The 22,432-nt window shown below is 37.8% G+C and overlaps 4 protein-coding genes across 4 annotated transcripts; 2 read left to right on the plus strand and 2 right to left on the minus strand.

Annotated features, from left to right (window-relative positions):
* The first annotated feature begins 3,933 nt into the window (after nucleotides 1–3,933).
* On the plus strand, nucleotides 3,934–6,341 carry LOC6038007 (vacuolar protein sorting-associated protein 52 homolog). The gene is made up of 3 exons (XM_001847802.2): nucleotides 3,934–5,262; nucleotides 5,324–5,563; nucleotides 5,618–6,341. The coding sequence occupies exons 1-3, from the start codon at nucleotides 4,159–4,161 to the stop codon at nucleotides 6,245–6,247; spliced, it is 1,974 nt and encodes a 657-aa protein (XP_001847854.1). The 5' UTR covers nucleotides 3,934–4,158; the 3' UTR covers nucleotides 6,248–6,341.
* On the minus strand, nucleotides 6,291–13,639 carry LOC6038004 (thioredoxin domain-containing protein 17). The gene is made up of 3 exons (XM_001847799.2): nucleotides 13,301–13,639; nucleotides 6,694–6,778; nucleotides 6,291–6,559 (listed from the first exon to the last, which is right to left on the minus strand). Exons 1-3 carry the CDS (start codon nucleotides 13,467–13,469, stop codon nucleotides 6,406–6,408), a joined length of 408 nt encoding a protein of 135 aa, XP_001847851.2. The 5' UTR covers nucleotides 13,470–13,639; the 3' UTR covers nucleotides 6,291–6,405.
* A 107-nt stretch (nucleotides 13,640–13,746) lies between these two features.
* Nucleotides 13,747–21,368, plus strand: LOC6038005 (ran GTPase-activating protein). Its single transcript, XM_038252909.1, has 3 exons — nucleotides 13,747–13,978; nucleotides 14,069–14,391; nucleotides 19,977–21,368. The coding sequence occupies exons 1-3, from the start codon at nucleotides 13,870–13,872 to the stop codon at nucleotides 21,276–21,278; spliced, it is 1,734 nt and encodes a 577-aa protein (XP_038108837.1). The 5' UTR covers nucleotides 13,747–13,869; the 3' UTR covers nucleotides 21,279–21,368.
* LOC119766837 lies at nucleotides 21,293–22,152 on the minus strand. The gene is made up of 2 exons (XM_038252910.1): nucleotides 21,750–22,152; nucleotides 21,293–21,681 (listed from the first exon to the last, which is right to left on the minus strand). The coding sequence occupies exons 1-2, from the start codon at nucleotides 22,094–22,096 to the stop codon at nucleotides 21,408–21,410; spliced, it is 621 nt and encodes a 206-aa protein (XP_038108838.1). The 5' UTR covers nucleotides 22,097–22,152; the 3' UTR covers nucleotides 21,293–21,407.
* Nucleotides 22,153–22,432: the final 280 nt, after the last annotated feature.

Below are 22,432 nucleotides of genomic sequence, written 5' to 3' on the forward strand. Positions count from 1 at the left end.
TGGAATTTTTGTATTTTTGAATTTTTGAATTTTTGAATTTTTGAATTTTTGAATTTTTGAATTTTAAAATTTTAAAATTTTTGAATTTTTGAATTTTTAAATTTTTAAATTTATTAAATTTTTAAATTTTTAAATTTTTGAATTTTTAAATTTTGAAATTTTTGAATTTTTGAATTTTTAAATTTTTGAATTTTTGAACACACACACACACACCACTTATTCACTAACACAAACACAACCACAACCTCCATAATTTTCGCTCATAAACACACACACACACACACACACACCACTTATTCACTAACACAAACACAACCACAACCTCCATAATTTTCGCTCATAAACACACACACACACACCACTTATTCACTAACATAAACACAACCACCACCACCATAATTTTCACCGCCACCGTCGGTTGTCCACTCGTTGTCCACTTCGTTGTCCTTTTTCGCTTCCACTTTGGATTTCAATCCCCGGCGGATTCATTCCGCGATTTTCTGTCCACACGTCCATTTTCTGTTTACACGTCCACGCCGTCCACAAAAAAAAGTTGCTTCCCTCCTGCATCCGCAAAAAAACACGCCTTCCCGTCTTCCTCCACCGTACCGAGAACCAGAATTTGGGAACCCGGTAAACAGCAGTCTCACTCCGGCCGAACCTTCCGGCAGGAAAAACACAAAAACTTACCTGCAAACCGGCCAAAATCCTGCCCCTTTCCGACGAACAGCAACCACCACCGGCAACTTCAACTTTTTCTGATTTGACATGTCAAATCGTGAACCAAAGTTTATAGTACAGAAAAGCCTTAAATTTAGTCTTTTTCTAAGTTTTGCACTAAGTTCTAAAAAAAAGCCTAAAATTTAGGCCCAAAAAACCCGATTTAATCCCACCTGGGGTGAGATAGAGCCTTTCTTACTAAAGAATATAACGATGGTACTTCTTTCAATTCATAACATTGACTTTGTTTAGAAGAAGAAGAAAGTCTTATGATGAAAGCAAAGTATTATAAATGATATGATTTCCAAAAGAAACAAAAAACGCCATTTTCTCCAAAAGAATATTTTAAATCGTACATATTCTTAATCAAACAAGCGTTTATGACAAACGCGAGCATAGCAAGCTTCACATGCGCCAGTGACAACGCACACCGCGGTAGGCGCAAAGAAAACCCGAGGTATAAGTGAACCGCGTGTGCCGCACGGTGCAGGGAAGATAGCCATTCAGCTTCTACGAATGTGGCAGAGTCAGAGATAGCTATTTTTACAACCGCACTACTACACACTCAATCACGAGTACCTTAGGTAGAAAGCCATTGGCGTCGCCAGCATTGAAAACTTTGAAAACGATATAAACGATGAAAAGCTTAGAAAGCTCCTATTGGAATCAAATGAACCCTGTTAAATAAACTTACGAAATCACGAAAAAATTGAGTCTACTTTTAGGCGATTTTCGGAGCCCACGGAAAACAAATAGATTGTAGCCGGATGAATGTCCTATGTCACAAAAGTTTTTAAATAAACATTGGACAGTTATGCAAAAACAAACAGGGCAAAAGAAACCGAAAAGCTACGATATCTTACATGTTGTAGGAAACATCGGTAGACAAGCTACTACAAACGAGTATAAGTCGAGCCAGCAAATAAATGCGCCAGCATTCTCGCGCCAGCATTCGAAGCTCAACTTGACAACTTGTCGACTTGGCGACGAAGCGTCGAAAATCGATGCAGTGTGATTTTTTGACGATTTTTCCGATTAAAATTCATGCTGAATCGACATATTTACGAAGATGGAAAAGACGTCCTGGCTTAAAGTAAAACCTATACCTTTCTTTAGTAAGAAAGGCAAAAAGTAAATCGGTCTAAAAATTGATCGGGATTGCCGATCGATGTCGAATTTGTTTCAGGTGCTCACTCATGGTTTGTACTATGAATGTAGCAAGAAATTTTGAATAAAATCAGAAATGAAAAATGTTGGCGAAGGTCACCAGGTGGGCTTTTACCTTTTTAGGATTTTTTTCTTTTGGTAGGTTAATCAAACGGCTCTAACTCCAGAACCAGATTATGGATCTAGATGAAAATTTGAGAGGTTGTAGAGCTCGAAAAATGCAATTTTGAGATAAATAAAAATATGAAAATGATAAAAATTGACCATATTTTCATTTGAAAACTGTGTATTTTGTTGAAAAGTCTGGCCGCATCCGAAAACAGATGGATATTTCGAAATTTGCGAGGCAACTCGCCCAGGTTCAGCACACTAGCTTTCATCTGCATTTAGAAGAATCGAAATCGGATATATGGGAGCTGAGAACGGCGCGACACAAAATTTAGCAAAATTTTACCACATACGAACATCACTCGACCTCCACGGAATTTATTTTCTCAAAATTCGAGGGTGTGAGATAGACGAGTTCTGTCAAGGTGAATCGATAGAGCGTCGAAAATCGATGCAGTGTGATTTTTTGACGATTTTTCCGATTAAAATTCATGCTGAATCGACATATTTACGAAGATGGAAATGACGTCCTGGCTTAAAGTAAAACCTATACCTTTCTTTAGTAAGAAAGGCAATAGTAAGAAAGGCAAAAAGTAAATCGGTCTAAAAATTGATCGGGATTGCCGATCGATGTCGAATTTGTTTCAGGTGCTCACTCATGGTTTGTACTATGAATGTAGCAAGAAATTTTGAATAAAATCAGAAATGAAAAATGTTGGCGAAGGTCACCAGGTGGGCTTTTACCTTTTTTTAGGGATTTTTTTTCTTTTGGTAGGTTAATCAAACGGCTCTAACTCCAGAACCAGATTATGGATCTGGATGAAAATTTGGGAGGTTGTAGAGCTCGAAAAATGCAATTTTGAGATAAATAAAAATATGAAAATGATAAAAATTGACCATATTTTCATTTGAAAACTGTGTATTTTGTTGAAAAGTCTGGCCGCATCCGAAAACAGATGGATATTTCGAAATTTGCGAGGCAACTCGCCCAGGTTCAGCACACTAGCTTTCATCTGCATTTAGAAGAATCGAAATCGGATATATGGGAGCTGAGAACGGCGCGACACAAAATTTAGCAAAATTTTACCACATACGAACATCACTCGACCTCCACGGAATTTATTTTCTCAAAATTCGAGGGTGTGAGATAGACGAGTTCTGTCAAGGTGAATCGATAGAGCGTCGAAAATCGATGCAGTGTGATTTTTTGACGATTTTTCCGATTAAAATTCATGCTGAATCGACATATTTACGAAGATGGAAATGACGTCCTGGCTTAAAGTAAAACCTATACCTTTCTTTAGTAAGAAAGGCAAAAAGACTAATTTTTAGGCTTTTTTCTGACAATACTGACCGAACTTCAAAAAAGGCTAAAAATAAGTCTTTAAAGACTAATGCCGGTTTTCCGTGTAAGAAAAAGTAATTATAACTATAGACGTATCCAGTTTGAAATGGCCGCTAGGTGGCCAATGGTGTTAGAAATGACAGCTTCCATGTATTTGAATATGGGAGCTCAGGAAAACTCAATTTTTAAGCAATAAAATGATTATTTATGATAAAAGTATTGATTGATTAGGTGCACAAAATGTGTCTAGAATATTATTAAAATAAAAACTGTTCGAAAAATTTGCAATTGAGATAAGTACACCATTCGATTCAGCAGGAATTTTGGGCACCAAAAATATATAGGTTTCATATGTTAAGTATTTTATTTTAGAAGAAAATTAACAAAAAGTGTGAAAATCGAGACATTTAGTATGGGAGCTGTCAAATCTCTCACCATCAAAAAGCAGCGTTGAGCTTTCGCTGGATTTGTCTATTTCGAAGCATTCACACACTGTGCGTGTCATTCAACGATCCCATGCAGCATAATGATTATAACAATTCTTTAGGACTTTTTGAAAAAGCAAGCGAGAATTGTCATAACAAAAACAAAACTTTTCCTACGTGGAATATTTATTGCAGAATTTTTTTTCAAACTTTTAGAAAATTTACCAAAAAAGCATTGAAAATCAGTGTAGTTGTAATTCTATTTCTCAATGACATCCTGTTAGTTTACACTTTATATCAGGACAAGGTTGTTGTTGTTTGTTCGTTTATTTGAGGCAACTTTAACCTTCTTGGTCATTCGCTGCCCATCAGGGCAAGGAATTGGGAACCACAATGTCCACCAGCGACACGATCGAGGACGGCGAAGTGCAGGAGCTTCTGAAAACGACGGGAACCGACCTGCGCCAGTACTCGGCCCAGATCGAGAAGGAGTTCAAGGAGGTGGAGAATCGTTCGATTGAGGATTATATCGCGCAGAGCCAGAATATCGCAAATCTGCACAACCAGATTGGAACCACTTCGAACATACTGGAGCGGATGGAGGCTGGGCTGATGGAGATTCAAAGTGCGCTGAATAACATTAGCACGGAAATTACGACGCTGCAGAAGAAATCCGTTTCGATGTCGGTTCAGTTGACGAACAGGCAGTCGATTCGTGCGCAGTTGTCGCAGTTTATTGAGGATATGGCCGTTCCGGAGGAGATGATACAGACCATAATGGAGGTTCCGGTAACGGAGAAGGAGTTTTTGACGCACTTGATGGAGCTTAACCATAAGTTGAATCTGATGAAGGAGTTGAACTTTAAAGAGTCGAAATCTTCGCAGGACATCTCCGAGGTCCTTTTTAAGCTGAAGATCAAAGCGATGAGCAAGCTGCGGGTGTATTGCATGGAACAGATTTACAAGTTCCGCAAACCGATGACCAACTACCAGATCCCGCAGAACGCGATGCTAAAGTTTAAGTTTTTCTTCGAGTTTATATTGTCGAATGAACGTGGCGTGGCGCAGGATATCTGCAACGAGTACATTGACACGATGGGCAAGATTTACTACAGCTACTTCAAGAGCTACTCGACGCGGCTGGCCGCGCTCAAGTTCGAGGAGGCCGTCTCGAAGGACGATCTGATGGGGCTGGAGGACACGGTTACGAGGAGCATCTTTTCCAAGACCAGCTCGCTGAAGAACAAGAGCACCGTGTTTTCGATTGGGGACCGCGGGGACGTACTTAACCAGCAGCTGGAGGCACCGATAATCGTGCCACACGCGCAGCAAAAGACGCGCTATCCGTACGAGTCGCTGTTCCGGTCGGAGCAGTACGCCCTCGTGGACAATGCCTGCCGGGAGTATCTGTTTGTGACGGAGTTCTTCATCGTGCGCGGACCGCAGGCGCAAGAGCTGTTTAACCAGATTATGGGCAAGACGATGACGATGCTGATTGTGAGTTGTTGCTTGACTTGGAATGAGGAGTTTCCTTTCTATAAATTGCTTTATCTTCCAGAAAAACCTAGAAACTTACGTCCAGGATTGTTACGACACGATTGCCCTCTTTCTCTGCATCCAACTTTGTCTCCGCTATCAACTGATGTGCCACAAACGGTGCGTTCCGGCGTTGGACAAGTATTGGGACAACCTCCAGGCGGTCATTTGGCCTCGCTTTGAGCAGGTCTTCCGTATGAACATCCAAAGCATCCAGGAGTGCGATCCGACCAAATTCCCCAAAGAAACTGGACCGCATTACGTGAGTTGATTCGTTAAACTCATTCCTGTTGAATCTTAACCGGTTTGATTTCAGATCACCCGCCGCTACGCGGAATTCTCCGCGGCCATCGTCGGAATCTCCGAAAACTTTCCGAACGAGCTGGTCAGCCACCTGCTGCTGGAACTGCAGGAAGAGGTCAAGTGTTTCATGCTGCGAATGGCTGCAATTTTCACCACCCGAAAGGAGCAGCTGATCTATCTGATTAACAACTACGACCTGGTGCTGGGAGTCCTCATGGAACGCACCCGGGACAATTCCAAGGAAGCGGAAGCCTTCCGCGAGCTGCTGAGCACGCGCAGTTCCGAGTACGTGGAGGAAATCCTGGCGCCCCACCTCGGCGGAATCATCCAGTACGTCAAGGACTGCGAGCAGCTGCTGGAGAGGGAACAAACGGACGAGTTCAAACGGCAGGAGCGCCGATCGCTCCAGCTCGTGGCCAGCTTCTCCGTCAACTGGAAAAAATCCCTCGAGGAGCTGAACCGCGAGGTGTTTCTCTCATTCCCGTCGCTGGTGACCGGCTCGCAGCTGCTGCAACTCGCGCTCGCCCAACTCGTGCAGTATTATCACAAGTTCTACAAACTGCTCACGCCCAGCGCCCGCGCACAGCTCGTCAACATTCACGTGATCATGATCGAAATCAAAAAGTATAAGAGTAACTATTAAGCGAGGGACGTTCGGAAGTACTTTAAGAAGCGAATGCAGCATCTTAGTGTAGTAAGTGATGACCATTTAATATATAACCGATGTCACAGAAAGGGATGTTGCTTTGCTATTGTTCATTTTATGATCCGAAACATTCGTGGAGAAAAAGAGACTCGCCTTTAATCCTCATCGCCCAGCAGCATTTCGACGAGATCCTTGCTCGAAACCCGTTCGCCATCGAGCCGCTGCGGCGATTTCCAGCGAAGCAGCGTGGGCAAAAAGACCAAATTCGTGCGCGGATCCTTGCGGTACGGATTGTTCAGATCCTTCCAGCTGTAAATTGCAGAAAAGAGCCACGTGTCAGAGCGATACAAGCACGAACCTTCCACTAGTCATCGTGACTTAATTAACGTGCTGTGACTAAGCTCCTTGGGGACTAATCTTGTTTTGAATAAATAAATACTTACAAGGGCCGGTCGATTTCCACCGCAATAAAGTGGCTGTTTTCCGCGGCCACGCCACTGTTGAGGGCCTCCTCGACGACGGGTGCAGCTGGCGAAGGTAATTAAAAGGAAATTAGCGTGGTTTTAAAATGTACAAAGGCAGTTCAATTGGTTTTCGCAATCGATGATTGCAATTTATTATAAGCCATTGTTTAAAATAAACTTAACTGTCGTAAAAATATTTCAATATTTGGAATTATTGCATCTTTTTAAAAGATCTCACGACTTGTCTAACGTAAAATGTGAAATCTTGTAAAATTAATAATAAGTGAAAGAATTTTGATGTGTTTTTTTTTGTGAATTTCAGATTCTAACTATTTGTCCGATGTTTAAAATTTAACAATTAAGGGATTTGATGATTTTGTAATATTAGGATTGAAGATTTTTAGGAGTTTAGTAGGGTAATTTGAATTTTAAAGTTTGAAGATCTTAGAAAAAAAATAATTTATTTAGAATTTTCGAGTTTGAAAATTTACTAATTTTCAAATTGTTTTAATGTTTCTTTCCGAACAATAAATTTTAACCAAATATTAAAAAAATCTGAATTTAAAAATCATGAAACATAAAAAATCCGAATTTTAGAAATTAACAACCTTAAAATTGGGAAGGTTTTAAAATTTCAAGATTTTCAAGCTTGAAAATCTTACTGAAGAATCTCAAAATTTTTAAATTTAATTTTGATTTTAGTTTTTGGATTATTTAATTTTTTTTTAATTCTATAATTTCAGAATTACAAAACAACATAATAAAAAAAAATTGGATTGTTAGAATACCTACTAAAATTATTATTTTTATTTTAAAAATTTCATATGTATTTTGAAATTTTGATTTTTCAGAAATTTAAAATTCCTTTAATAAGAATTCCAAAACTTTACAATATCAATTTTTTTATATTTTTTACTCCAGAATTTTAGAATTTGGTATTTTTCATACTTTGAAATAAGAATTTTGTAATTTCAGAAGTTTTGAATTCAAGAATTTCCGGATAACATTTTTTTAGAATATTTCGGAATTATAAAATTTACAAATTTTGGGATTTTAGTAAGATAAATTCGAAAATTTTAAAATATTGTATTTTGAAATGTATCAAGTAATTTGAGGATTTAAAAATTTTATGACTTATTTGAAGATTTCAAAATTTTAATGTTTTATAATTCCCGAATTTAAATTTTTGCGTTTTTTTTTTTGTGATTTAAGATTTTTTTAACCAAGAAATTTTCTTTGATAATTTTAAATTTTCGAAACTATAGATTTTTTGCTGAACTTTAAAATTTAAGAATTTTTGAGCTTTATAACCACTAGCGTGCACAGGGTAGGGCAACTGCCCCACCATCCCCAGAAATTTGTTTGTCAGGGGATGTCCACAAATGACGTATTTTTCAAAACGTTCATATTATTGCCCCACCTTCCTCAAAGAGCTGGGCACGCTAGTGTTTATAACATAGTAACTTGAAAATTTTAAAATTCTGTTTTTTTAACAAAATTCAAGCATCCGATTTTTTAATTTTTTGGAATTCTGAAATACCGTAAACCGGGGTGACTTTGATAGGATTTCAACTTGTTTTTAGAATATTTTCCAACAGGTAAGGTTTTTCTCAAGATTCTTATTTTTAAAACATGTACTGGGGTAGGCCACACAAAGTCCAAGAACTATTTCGGAAAAAAGTTTTTTCAATAATGTTTAGAAAAATAGTTACGTTAAAAATTCTTAGTTTTAATTCCGGGGTGACTTTGATAGTCATAGTTTTTCTTGTTAAAATCATATTTAAGATGTTCAAACTTTATTTTTACGCTAAATGTACCATCACTAAAGTAGCTGATATAGTTTTAAGAAAAAAAAAACGATGTTTATATTTAGTTAACTAAGGGTATAAGCTTTTTAGCAAACTACATATAAATTTTAGGTAAAATTGTTAAAAAGTCGGCATTTTGCCTGAAATTTGTTTAAACTAGTTTTGTTTATAAAATAATCGTTTTTATTACATTTTATACTGAATTCGAAGCACGAATCACAAGTTTTCACATTTTACATGAAATTTGTTCAACTGAAATTGCCTATACATTTGGAGATTTTTTTAAATTGTGTTTCAAAACACATATTATTTATTATTTACAAACTTTTTGACCTTCTCCTAGTGGAAAATTGTCCAAAGAATCCGAAAATTCATTCTGTTTTTCGATCAAAAATCATGTTCATTGAGAAAATCATGACACTTTGAGAAGTTTAAAATAATGACTTTCATCAACATTTTCTAAACTATAGTTAACTAACTTTTAAACTTGTCAAAATTTTATGAAAAGTTCTTCTTGAGGTACTTTGAACACTTCTCTACCACGGTCAGTATGTTTCTAAATCATTCCTTGCGTAATTTAATTGTACTCTTCATTCTGCGGAAAAATCGCAAACCTATCAAAGTCACCCCGGCTATCAAAGTCACCCCGTTTTACGGTATTGAAATTTCAAAATTATTGAAATTATTTCAAAATTATTGAGAATCTCAAAATTTTGATTTTTCTGATCCTTTTAAAAATTAAAAAATCCAGAAAAATAATTAAAAATTTTCGGTGTCTCAAAATATTAAATTTTTCTATTTCTAAATATAAGAATTATTTTAATTTAGAATTTTTGAATTCTAATATGTAAACACTTTTGTAAGAATTTCTGAATCTTTAAATATTTTTTTTAATCCTGAAACCATAAAATGTTTCATTTTTAATCTAAAAATTTTGTACTTTCTTTGAAATAAAGATTTTTAAATTTGGAGTTTTGTAAGGGACCAAAAAACAATTGTTTGAAAATCACAGCGTCCCCCCCTTCCCTCCTTCTCCTCTAAAGTGTCAAAGTGGTTTATGGATGGTTCAAAATTTCTCAACCGTGTGATTGAAAAAAAAAAAATACAATTTTGCAATTCAAAATTATTATTGTTATATATTTTTTAAAAAATATTGGAATTTTAAAATGTTAGAATTCTACAATTCCGTTTTTTTTTAATTTTGATTTTTTTTATTCTTATTCTTAGGAATTACAAAAACTGTAACTAAAAGAATTTTACAAAAAAAATTACAATGTAAGAATACAAAAGTTTTAGAATTTTCTACCAAAACCGGAAATGGATTTTATTTGTATTTTTTGATTTGGCTCAAACTTTGTGGGGGCCTTCCCAATGGCCAAATATGCTATTTTGTGTCATTGGTTCACCCATACAAGTCTCCATACAATTTTGGCAGCTGTCCATACAAAAATGGTATGTAAATATTCAAACAGCTGTAACTTTTGAGTGAATTTTCTGATCTATTTGGTATCATCGGTAAAGTTGTTTATTTTGTTTATTTTTGTTTATTTTTCTTTAAGCCGCTGTATCTCAGCAACCAGAGATCCAATCTTCAATGTCTCTTAGAGAATCATATAGAAAATTTTCTGAACTTTTCAAAAAAATATTTTTAGAAATGGTCACTATAGTCACTATTTTTAAAAATTGAAAAACTGCAAATATTTCGCTAAAATCAAACTTTCGGTGGCTATATCTTGAAAACGGAGCCCTTTAACAAAAAATCTGTAAAGTACTTTTCGATTGCAAATTCAATTTTGCATTTAAAAAAAATCTCAAACTTGTTTTTGCATGAAACTTCGATTTTTTTCCAAAAATCACTATATTTTCAAAAATTCATAACTCGGCGGCAGATTTTTTAACCATGTTTCTCTGTGGCTCAAAAGATGCGGATTTTTGTCCCCTAAAACATATAAAAAAATCTCAAAAATCAAAAAATACGTATTTTGGGAAATTGAGTTTTAGTAAAAAAAAGTTGATAAAAAAATCTGCAAATTTTATTTTTCCGTGTACCTATTTTATTCTCAAAAGTCCTCAACAATACCTACAACTTTGCCGAAGACACCAAATTGATCAGAAAATTCACTCAAAAGTTACAGGTGTTTGAATATTTACATACCATTTTTGTATGGACAGCTGCCAAAAATGTTTGGAGACTTGTATGGGTGAACCAATGACACAAAATAGCATATTTGGTCATAGGGAAGGCCCCCACAAAGTTTGAGCCAAATAAAATATTCGCAATTCGCAATTCGCAATTTTCAGTGTAAGAACGGGCCTTGACCGATCTTATGCACTAGGTTCCCGACGAACACGCACTGCCCTTACACCTACATCTCACCCTTGCTCTGAGTCAGTACGAGCAGCACGCTAGAACACGCTTTGAGTGTTCGTGCCAGGCATGCACACCTTCTTTTCCGGTTACGCATTTTAACTCGGCCGGGGGTGGTACATTACGTAGGGTTTGATGTAAGTATAAGCGCCTAACCATTTAAAGTGTGCCTATCAACTTTCATTAAAGCAAAAACTATTTTAGTTTTATTTTGAATTCAAAAACTAATTGTTATTTACTGTGTTTTGTTTTCTCCTGAAATCTTCCCTATTGTTGAGTCGTGTTTATCTGTTGCTTTTTCTTTTGTCGCGGTGTTTTGTTACAATTTTTGGTCCTAAGCATTTTATAAAAGTTTTTCAAAAGTACAATAGTAATATTTGTGTTAATTCTTTGATCATTCCAAAAATTAAGTAAGGGCTCGAACCTCATTTGTTTGAAGAAAAGGGTGAAGATTGAAAACATTGGACAGTGAAAGAAATATACTATGTAAAGAATCAATAGTGAAAGAAAGATAGTAATTTATGAAGCAGATAAAGAAATTAACAACAGTTAATAAATAGAGGTAACAAACAAGGTTGGATAGTATTGAGGGCAATTCACAGGAAGATGAGAAATTATTCAAATAGATAAATAAAGAAAAGGCACATGATAAACAAAATTGATATCGTTGCCAAATTAAGGGAAAGCAGACAGTTTGTTACAGCAGCATCAATTGGTAAAATAGAGTGGAAAAGCGTTGAGAAATAAGAGAATCAAATGAGTAAAATCGAAATCAAATGGAGGATAGTAAACAGAAGCCGCGTTAGAAAATCAGTGAAACAAAATAAACAGAAAATAGGTGGTAGCTGCAATGAAAAGAAGAGAAACCCCGTTCTGCGATGCTCAGGTACATCCACAGCAGTTGACTCAACATACTGCGAATCAAAACAATACCGTCTACAATCACAAATTACTTCCCTGTCCCACATTGGCGCGCCCCTTTCTTTTAGCCGTCTCGATTCTGACCCACGGCGGTCAAAGGTTTACGAGCCGTTTCCACAGACCACCAGCTAGGTCATCATGAAAACCAAGCCAACGTGGAGGTAAGAAAATAGGACACTTGCAAGGAACCAGAGCTATACTGTCTTGATCAAGACTGATCTAACAGGACTACGGACGTAGTCAGTGACGCTCCTTCCAGGATGTTCCTCGCCTGAGCGTCAACTGAAGAGGTATCATCAGCATCATTCGCACTTGGCCTGCAAGTTTGAGCCAAATAAAATAATACAAAAAATAAAAATGGTCGAAATCACCCGATTTCGTAGAGAGTTGCTCAGTTTCAGAATTTGGAATTTGGTTGATTTAGAATTTAATAAGTTAATAAGAAGAATTAAGATTTCTGTTTTTTTTTTGTTTCTATTTATTAAATTTTAAGAATTGTTAAATTGTGAAACCATAAAATTTATCAATTCGGAGTAATGTTAAAAAAAAATTTAATGTGAAATTTTGAATTTTTTGATGTAAAATTTGTTTAAGATTTGTTTTTAAAGGCTTTAAATTTTTCAATTTTGATTTACAAAATTCTATTTTTTTTAGTTTTAGAAACAAAGAATTTTATTTTTTTAGTGTTGTGAAAGTTGAAAAACCCTAAAAGAACACCCAGTTAGCAAAATCTAAACGTAGAAATATGTACCCTCCCTGCAAAGGCTTATGAATTGATCTCAGTTGAAAGGTTCTCCAAATCTCTGAATTGCAAATGTAACATCCTGGAGCAGAACTGTTAAATTCTAATAAAAACACAATTGAATTGGAATTGAAAGTTGAAAAAAAAAATTATATATATTTTTAAATTTCATTTTTTTTTTTTTAGTTGAGGAAAGGTAGAATTTAAAAAAAAAATGAAGTTTTATGTTAAACATTATTTTTTGTTTTAATATTTAAACTACAATTTTCACCACAGCCCGCACTCGACTAAGTTTGTATCTCTTAATCACACAATAATTATTGAACAAAGTAAAATTTAAAACTGCCTTTCAGCAGTATAAGAAAATAGGGTAATGTAGTAGCATTCCTGATGCCAGATTTTTCCAGATTAGTGCTGAATGTTCCCATTGAGAACTATTTACCACCCTCTTTCAATAATGGTGTTATCTTATCACTAAAATAGTAAATAAGAACTTCCCTATCAAACATTCCCCTTCTCATTACAATAATGACGGTGCTTCTTTCGCTGGCATGTCCTCACATGATTTCGAAAGTCACCGAAACACTCATCAATGGAACCGACGAATCATCCTGATCAGACTAAACGTAAGTTCAGTATCGACTTGGTGTGGTGACTTGGCGAAACAGAATTGTTTGGTTGTAATTACATAATTACCATCATAAATCTACCCGTTTATCAACACCGTCCCCCACACATGTAACTCACCCTTCACACAGTACGGGCACCAGCTATTCCCCTGCTCGTCCTTATCACCGGTGAACAGGACGTGCACCGGCTCCCCCTTTCCCTGGAGGCTTTCCGCCAGCTTCGTGAAATCCTCCCACGACTTTACGTGATGTCTGACAACCATCCTGGCGGCACGATTCAACCACATACACTGGGGCAACGGACGCGGAGCAGAACTATCTCCAAACGCGGCAACCGATATCGACTGTTTGACCACTCGGGTGGACGCTGCTTTCACTTTTAAACCCGAAACTCCGGGAAACACGTACACGCACGTTCCGTCTGATTCGCCCGCGATGACTAATTCGACTGGATAAACAAAACTTGACAGAACTGATCCCTGGTGGCTAATGTCAGAAAACCCTGGTGGCGACCCTCAATTTTGCTGCATGGGCGGTGTGCTGTTTGAAATTTACCTCAAACAAAACATCACAACACACCTAACCTCAAAGGTTGAAATTTGCAACGAAGAAAAAAGTGGCGGCGAGTGCAGCGAGTGCTAAATCCGCGCAGACGATAAACAGTGACGAAATTCTCAACCCGTAACCATGTCCAACTTTGACCTGAACACGCTCACGAGTGCCCTCGGCGAGGCACCGGCCAAAACTGGCGTCACCTTCCTGGGAAAAGCACTGAAATGGGAAACCGAAGCCGGCGGTAAGTAACACCTGCCCCTTCACAAGGGCGAGCAAAACTTCCGGACCAGCTGTCCTAACAAAAAAATAAAATGCCCATGTCCCCTTCCAGCCAAGGAACTGATCGATGCGATCGACGCGTGCGGCAGCCTGCAGTTTCTGAACCTGGAGGGAAACACGCTCGGCGTGGAGGCCGCCCAGGGAATTGCCAAAGCGCTCGAAAAGCATCCGGAACTGAAGGAAGCGCTGTGGAAGGATTTGTTTACGGGCCGCATGAAGACGGAGATTCCGATCGCGCTGAAGGCGATGGGCCAGGGCATGATCACGGCCGGCGCGCAGCTGACCGTGCTGGACTGCAGCGATAACGCACTCGGCCCAAACGGGATGACCGGCCTCGTGGATCTGCTCCAGAGTACGGCCTGCTACACGCTGCAGGTGAGTCCGGGGTGGGCGCCAAAAAGATTGGGTTGCTTTGTGTTTAAACAACCTTTTTTTGTTTCAAGAAATTCCTGCGGTCGTATCAACGCGCGTGAAATCTAATTATCGACGCCCGCAGTAATATTTTGTCATTCTTAAAAATCTGGATTTTTTTAGAAAATGTCCAATAAACAAAACATAAATAATTAATTTTACTTTTTATTAAATATTGGGTAAAATAACGTTACGGCCACTTTAAAATCAAGCTTCATTTTTATTGATTTTTTAAGGTTGAAAGATAAATAAATCTCTGTTTTATCTTATCTTTACTCAGGTTCAAATTTAAGCATCCTTTTAAAGAATATTACAAACTTTGTATTTTTCGCAGGATGGCCAACTCAGGAGAAAACTGAGAAAAATTTATAAGCTGAGTCGAAATTCGATAAACTTCACCTAAATTAGCGTAATTTGTTTTATTTCTCTAAACAACAATAAATCGTTATCAAAGACCGTGAAATTATTCTTGCTATTTTTTGAGCAATTCTCTGAGATTTCGGTCATTCGATTTTTTTGTTGTATTTTTTAATCCGGCTGAATCTTTTTGAACCTTCGGTATGCCCAAAAAAGCCATTTTGCATCATTAGTTTGTTCCGAGGTTTGTCCGTATAATTTTCAATACAAATTTGGCAGCTGTGCATACAGAAATGATATATGAAATTTAACAAAATCTGTATTTTTTGATCGATTTGGTGTCTTCGGTAAAGTTTTAGGTATGGATAAGGACTACACTGAAAAAATTGTACACGTTAAAAAAATGGTGATTTTTAATTTCACTTTTTGTCACTCAAACTTGATTTGCAAAAAAACACTATTTTTTCATTTTCTGAGCAATTTTTTACCAAACCGGAAATGGATTTTATTTGTATTTTTTGATTTGGCTCAAACTTTGTGGGGGCCTTCCCTATAACCAAATAAACTAGTTTGTGTCATTGGTTCACCCATACAAGTCTCCATACAATTTTGGCTGCTGTTCATACAAAAATGGTATGTAAATATTCAAACAGCTGTAAGTTTTGAGTGAATTTTCTGATCACCACCACCAATTCGGCAAAATTGTAGGTATTGTTGAGGACTATTGAGAGAAAAATAGGTACACGAAAAAAAAATTGCAGATTTTTTTATCAACATTTTTTTTACTAAAACTCAATTTCCCAAAATACGTATTTTTTTATTTTCGAGATTTTTTGATATGTTTTAGGGGACAAAAACCCGCAACTTTTGTGCCATAGAGAAACATGGTCAAAAAATCTGCCGCCGAGTTATGAATTTTTGAAAAAAATGTGATTTTTGGCAAAAAAATCGAAATTTCATGCTAACACAAATTTGACATTCGTGAAATTTCCCGAACATTTCGAAAAAAATAACGTCAAATTTGTTTTTGAATGAAATTTCGATTTTTTTCCAAAAATCACTATTTTTTCAAAAATTCATATCTCGGCGGCAGATTTTTTGACCATGTTTCTGTCCCCTAAAACATATAAAAAAATCTCGAAAATCAAAAAATACGTATTTTGGGAAATTGAGGTTTTGTGAAAAAAAAGTTGATTAAAAAAATTGCATTTTTTTCGTGTACCTATTTTTTTCTCAATAGTCCTCAACAATATCTACAACTTTGCCGAAGACACCAAATTGATCAGAAAATTCACTCAAAAGTTACAGCTGTTTGAATATTTACATACCATTTTTGTATGGACAGTAGCCAAAATTGTATGGAGACTTGTATGGGTGAACCAATGACACAAAATAGTTTATTTGGTCATAGGGAAGTTATGAATTTTTGAATCAATACTGTTTTTTTTTTTCAAAAAATCGAAATATTGGTCGCTAAAAAATTAAAACCATTTTTTGATGTAAAATCGTATTTGCAATCAAAAAGTACTTTAGTGAAATTTTGATAAAGTGCACCGTTTTCATTTCAAAAGGGCCAAACATTCAATATTACGCCCTTTCACAAAGTTTCGTTATCTTATCGCCGATAATGGACAATAACTCATTTTTTAAATCTTTCTAAAATCATCTTAATTCAATCAAATTATGTCCCTGGGCCTTGTAAAGTCAAGGGGCATGATTTGATCCTAGTGCATTAGTTAAAATTTGGGTATAAATTCTTTTTTTAAAAGCACTGCAGGCCAAGGGTGCGTAATACTGATGATACTCGTCGGTTGACACCCAGGCGAGGAACATCCCGGAAGGAGCCCAACTACATCCGTAGTGCTGTTTGGACAAAACAGCATGGCCAGGGTTGTTACGGATGACGCGTATCGCGCGGATCTGGCGCGGATTTGCTGGCTAATTTTGCTCCGGCGTGGATTTCGCGCGGATAGCAATTTTGATAAACAAGATAATTGATAACTCTTTCCAATTACAAAGGAAAATATTATTAGGAATTACATTATTCAATCTTTTTCGTTGAGTGCGAAAACATCAATTTCTAAGAAGTTGTTAATGAAGAAAATTTCTTCTAAAAATTATTGATGTTTTTTTTTCTTAATACGAAACTTTAAAATAATCTTCAAGTAGCGATTTTTTTAATGCATTGAGATCTGTTATATAAATTTAACATAACATTATAACTCACTATTTTTAAAACATCTGCTTAACAATTCAAATAAATACCAATTTTATTAAAATCGAAACACCAAATTTCTATTATTTTCTTCTCTAAATTTATCTAAACTAAGTAGTAAAGTTTTGGCGAGAATTATCAAGTACTAAATTCCTAGATTTTATAATTTGATGATTTATTTTATGGTTTTAATTTTTTTAAATTTTTGAATTTCAATGTTTTTCCTAAATTTGTTTTTAAAGCAACAATATTTAAAGTGTTGCAAAAAATGCTAATATTGTTTCAGAAATGGCAAAAAAGGTTCCATTTGATACAGGTGGGACATGAATCCACAACTGATCAACGGTACTGATCCAAATGCCTTCTGTATTATTCTTTTTTCGTTTGAAATTTCATTCATTATGTTACTCTCTTCTATGTTTGTCGCGATTTTTTTTGTATGGCGCGGATTTCGCGCGGATTGGGTTTTGGGGTCGGCGCGGATCTGGCGCGGATTTTGTCTCGACTTTTCCGTAACAACCCTGCATGGCTCTGGTTCCTTGCAAGTGTCCTATTTTCTTACCACCACGTTGGCTTGGTTTAGTCCCTGGGCTTTGTCATAATGAGTGTCATAGGTTTGATGCTTGTTTGGCAAAGAGTATGATTTGATTCGATGTGGAATTAAAATCGAAGTGTTCAGTATATTGCTGAAGCTTCCATTTTTACACATGGACACCACTTCATGCTGCGAGAACCCACTTTGGCGTAGTCTCAGGGCTTAATCGATGGCCGGTAAGCTGTCATCGAGACAAGGAGGTTCTCTGATAGTGGAAATATCACATTTGTACAATGAACCGCTACATATGTGATTTTTCCCTATCTTAATGTGGGTGTCAGGTTAGGATGCGGGTTTAAAAAATAGTGTTTGTAGAATTTAGGATTTTAACTATAAATATCAACTTTTATACTTTGCCTTTAGTTATTTAGGGACAAAATTAGTAACAGTGAATTAAGTAATTCTATCAGAATCGGTGATTTTCATTCAAGTAGCATAAAAACCATTCTGATTTGTCAAAATTTCCATAGAGTCTCGATCAATCAATAGTGAAATGATATCGGACTAAATTCGTTGATCTGTTGAACTAACGGTTGTCGGATTATGATTGTATCGACCATTGTTGCGAATCGAGGATCTACTGGAATTCTGACGAACAAATGGTCGTCTCTTTTTCATTTCACGACTTGTAAAATATCAACTGTTATTTTTTTTTTGTTTTTTAAAAGAAGCCAGACAGGTTTTAAAAGAAACGTTTTTTTTTTGGTTAATATTTAAAATGTCGGGGATTTGAGATAAGAGTAGGTTTCGGATAGGTTGCTTTAAATCTTGTATTCAATTCAAGTTAGGTAGTTATCCGCAAATGAATATTTGGACTTATATGAATAATTGAACATTTTGGACTTATGAATAACACACAACTGTGCATTTATTCTAGAGTCAGATCCATACAGCGTCAGTGTTTATTTGGTCGAAGTGTACTAATTCATTGGCAGATCTGATTCTAGTTGTAATGTACGACAAGACTACTGACGGACGTGACAGAACGAGGGCCCAGTTTAGAGGTTTCGACATCAACGATGTGCGGCTGGATCACCCTCCCAAAAAAAAAAAAAAAAACCACGTTGGCTTGGTTTAGTCATCATGATGGCAAGGTGTAACCTAGCTGGTGGCCTGTGGAAACGACTCGTAAACCTTTGACCAGCGAGAGTCAGAGTAGAGACGGCTAGAAGAAAGGGGCGCGTCAATATGGGAAAGGGAAGTAATTTGTGATTGTAGACGGTATTGTTTTGATTCGCAGTATGTTGAGTCAACTGCTGTGGATGTACCTGAGCATCGCAGAACGGGGTTTCTCTTCTTTCCATTTCAGCTAACATCTATCATCTGTTTATTTTGTTTCACTGATTTTCTAAAACGGCTTCTGTTTACTATCCTCCATTTGATTTCGATTTTACTTATTTGATTCTCTTATTTCTCAACGCTTTCCCACTCTATTTTACCAACTGATGCTGTAACAAACTTTCTGCTTTCCCTTAATTTGGCAGCGATGTAAATTTTGTTTATCATGTGCCTTTTCTTTATTTATCTATTTGAATAATTTCTCATCTTCCCTGTAAATTGCCCTCAATACAATCTAAGCTTGTTTGTTACCTCTATTTAACAATTATTGTTAATTTCTTTATCTACTTCATAAATTACTATCTTTATTTTACTATTGATTCTTCAAATAGTATAATTCTTTCACTGTCCATTGTTTTCAATCTTCACCCTTTTCTTCAAACAAATCAGGTTCGAGCCCATACTCAATTTTTGGATTTGGAATTAACACAAATATTACTATTGTACTTTTGGTAAACTTTTATAACATGCTTAGGACCAAAAATTGTAACAAAACGCCGCGACAGTAGAAATAGCAACAGATTAACACGAATCAACATTAGGGAAGATTTCAGGAGAAACAATACACAGTAAATAACAGTTAGTTTTTGAATTCAAACTAAAAATAAAACAGTTTTTGCTTTAATGAAAGTTGATAGGCACACTATAAATGGTTAGGCGCTTATACTTACATCAAACCCTACGCAATGTACCACCCGAGTTAAAATGCGTAACCGGAAAAGAACACTCAAAGCGTGTTCTAGCCTGTTGCTCGTACTGACTCAGAGCAAGGGTGAGATGTAGGTGTAAGGGCAGTGCGTGTTCGTCGGGAACCTGGTGCATAAGATCGGTCAAGGCCCGTTCTTACACTGAAAATTGCGAATTGCGGTTAAGGGAAATTCTCCACGGTATCTTCAAGTGTGTTCGCTTGGATTTGGACAGTTTTTGGGAAGGGGTATTTATTTATTTATCGTATAATCGTGCACAATTGTTATTAAAATAATTAAATTTATTGTTCACTTTTATGTTTAAAGCTAATTTTTTATCTCTATAATCAATTTCCAGCAACTGATGCTCAACAACTGCGGCCTCGGAATCACGGGCGGTAAAATGCTGTCCAAAGCGCTGCTCGCGTGCCACGCGGCCAGTTCCAAAACCGGCAAGCCCCTCCCACTTAAGGTCTTCATCGCCGGTCGAAACCGCCTCGAGAACGACGGTGCCAAAGCGTTGGCCGAGGTGTTTGCCGCCGTCAAAACGCTCGAGCAGGTCGAGATGCCCCAGAACGGGATTTACCATCCGGGGATTACGGCCCTGTCGGAGGCCTTTAAGGTGAACGCGAATTTGCGGATTTTAAACCTGAACGACAACACGATCGGACCGAAGGGGGCGGAGGCCATCGCGGAAGCTATTTACGATCTGCAGTATTTGAAGGAGATTAACTTTGGGGATTGTTTGCTGAAGACGAAGGGCGCGATCTTTCTGGGGGAGGCCCTGCAGGATGCGCACACCGGCATTGAGGTGTTGAATTTTGGTTACAACGAGATTGGACCGGAAGGTGGACATGCCATTGTGAACGCTACGTTCAACAAGGAAAACTTGAGTTCGCTAGTGCTGGACGGGAATCAGTTTGGACACGACTGCCGAGAGCAGCTGAAGGAGAGCTTGTCCGAGTTTGGGAGGTTGAACGCGCTGGACACTTTGGACGCGGACGATTCCGAGGGTGAAGAGGAAGAGGACGACGAAGATGACGAAGAAAATGGCGAAGAGGAAGAGGAGGAGGAAAGCGATGGAAGTGAGGGAGATGAGACCGAAGAGGGCGCCGAGTCGGAACAGGCGGACGAATCTACTGGGAGTGTCTATCAGCCGGAAATTAGGAACATTCTTGCAGGAGATCAGAGTGCGAACGCCAGCGCCATTGACCTGGACCAATCGCTGCCGAACACGGTAGAGACGTACTGCCAAACGAACTACCCCTCGGAGACGATGTTCCACGCGCTAGAAGAATCGGACAAAACCGAAGCGTTCCGGGAATATCTACGCGCCCTGTCGGGTGAGGACTACTTTGTCTACCTTGCCTTTACCATTCTGAAGCTGTCGGAGATTTCCGAAAAGAACTCGGAAGCTCTCCGCGTGACAGAGGCACTCTTCTCGGACGCGTACACCTTCGCCAAGGAGAACAACCGGCTTAAGAGCCTCCGGAACTTCCTGCTGATCCAGCTGGGTCTGCTCAAGTGCGAGGACCACGCGTTCAAGCCCGGTTACAACGTGCAGGGTTGCCGCCACGCGCTCAAAAATGCCATCACAAAGAACATCGTGCCCGAGGAGGAGCAAAGCTTTTTCAAGGTATTCTTAGAACATCGGGGTTAAGCTACTCATTGACATAAACAAACATTCTTTTTAATTTTTATTTGCTATTAATTTATAGAAACCAAATAAACTGATTCGCACGAGACGAGCAAAAAAACAAATTGGTTAAACTCTTCGAAACACTCCTTTTTAGAAAACATTTAGATAAGCCTCGGAATAGAAACACTTGTCCGAGGGCTCAAACGAACACACCAACTTTGTAACAAATTTCCGTTGAAAGTTCAACGTAACTTCGTGGCGCTGCTTGAATCCACCGTCCAAGTCCAGCTCAAAATAAGTCTGGGTCGAATATTGGACGGGAACCAGCTTCTGCACGACAAACAGATTCGAACTCAAGTGGCTTCGCAGCGGTTTCTTCTTGGAAAACCGATCAACAGCCCTGGATTCCGTCTCCAAGCGACGACTGAAAATAACAAAAACAAATTGACTGTCATTTTTTAAACGAATAAACAATCCCAAAAAAATACTCACATCTTGACGCGATACCCGTCAAACACGTGCACGGCCAACTCGCCGGAATCGCACTCCGGCGCTCCGCCACCGGTCCTGTAAATCAGCGCCCCAACATAGCTTCGCTTCAGTCCCCCCGACCTCCCCTCGCCGTAGTTGTTCGAGGTGTTGCCGGCGTTCCTCCACGTCCAGGAGGGGTGAAGCGGCGGACGCCACGATGGGCGTCGCCGGGCCGGATCTAGGACGTCCCGCGGGGAAACGGGTACGTTGATGTGCTGCTGGAAGCGATCCCGGCGCTGCTGCTGCTGGCCATAGTGAGAATTAACGGCGATTGGACGCTTGTTGTTGGGGGGTTGTTGCTGGGACATGGCGATATGGACTGACGTGGGGACGTTGTGACCTTGACTAGTGATGAAGAGTTTTGTTTGGGGACGGGAAACAATAGAATTTCCTTGTTTCTTTTTCGGTAACAAAAGCATTAGGTCAGTAGCGTCGGGAGAAGAGGTAAAATATTTACAGTCCAGACTGTATTTTACGAAATTTCGATTATCCGAAAGTTTTTATGAGATCATGCCAAATCATCATCAAATTCGAGCTCTGCGACCTCATTTAGTCGAATTTTAATTAAATTAAATTAAAAATGCATTGTTTCCATATTTCATAATCGCTATTTTGACCCATCTTGGATTTTTTATTTCTCTAAT

This window comes from Culex quinquefasciatus, chromosome 2 (genome assembly GCF_015732765.1).
Source record: "Culex quinquefasciatus strain JHB chromosome 2, VPISU_Cqui_1.0_pri_paternal, whole genome shotgun sequence".
NCBI lineage: Eukaryota > Metazoa > Arthropoda > Insecta > Diptera > Culicidae > Culex > Culex quinquefasciatus.

Excerpts from the sequence above, each read along its gene's own strand:
- LOC119766837 (XM_038252910.1), bottom strand. The coding sequence starts at position 22,096 with ATGTCCCAGCAACAACCCCCCAACAACAAGCGTCCAATCGCCGTTAAT. Across the intron at positions 21,682-21,749 it reads GACGGGTATCGCGTCAAGAT|TCGTCGCTTGGAGACGGAAT; the intron begins GTGAGTATTTTT and ends TGTTATTTTCAG.
- LOC6038004 (XM_001847799.2), bottom strand. The coding sequence starts at position 13,469 with ATGTGGTTGAATCGTGCCGCCAGGATGGTTGTCAGACATCACGTAAAG. Across the intron at positions 6,779-13,300 it reads GTGCCCGTACTGTGTGAAGG|CTGCACCCGTCGTCGAGGAG; the intron begins GTGAGTTACATG and ends TACCTTCGCCAG. Across the intron at positions 6,560-6,693 it reads GTGGAAATCGACCGGCCCTT|CTGGAAGGATCTGAACAATC; the intron begins GTAAGTATTTAT and ends TGCAATTTACAG.
- LOC6038005 (XM_038252909.1), top strand. The coding sequence starts at position 13,870 with ATGTCCAACTTTGACCTGAACACGCTCACGAGTGCCCTCGGCGAGGCA. Across the intron at positions 13,979-14,068 it reads ATGGGAAACCGAAGCCGGCG|CCAAGGAACTGATCGATGCG; the intron begins GTAAGTAACACC and ends GTCCCCTTCCAG. Across the intron at positions 14,392-19,976 it reads CGGCCTGCTACACGCTGCAG|CAACTGATGCTCAACAACTG; the intron begins GTGAGTCCGGGG and ends ATCAATTTCCAG.
- LOC6038007 (XM_001847802.2), top strand. The coding sequence starts at position 4,159 with ATGTCCACCAGCGACACGATCGAGGACGGCGAAGTGCAGGAGCTTCTG. Across the intron at positions 5,263-5,323 it reads AGACGATGACGATGCTGATT|AAAAACCTAGAAACTTACGT; the intron begins GTGAGTTGTTGC and ends TTTATCTTCCAG. Across the intron at positions 5,564-5,617 it reads AAGAAACTGGACCGCATTAC|ATCACCCGCCGCTACGCGGA; the intron begins GTGAGTTGATTC and ends GTTTGATTTCAG.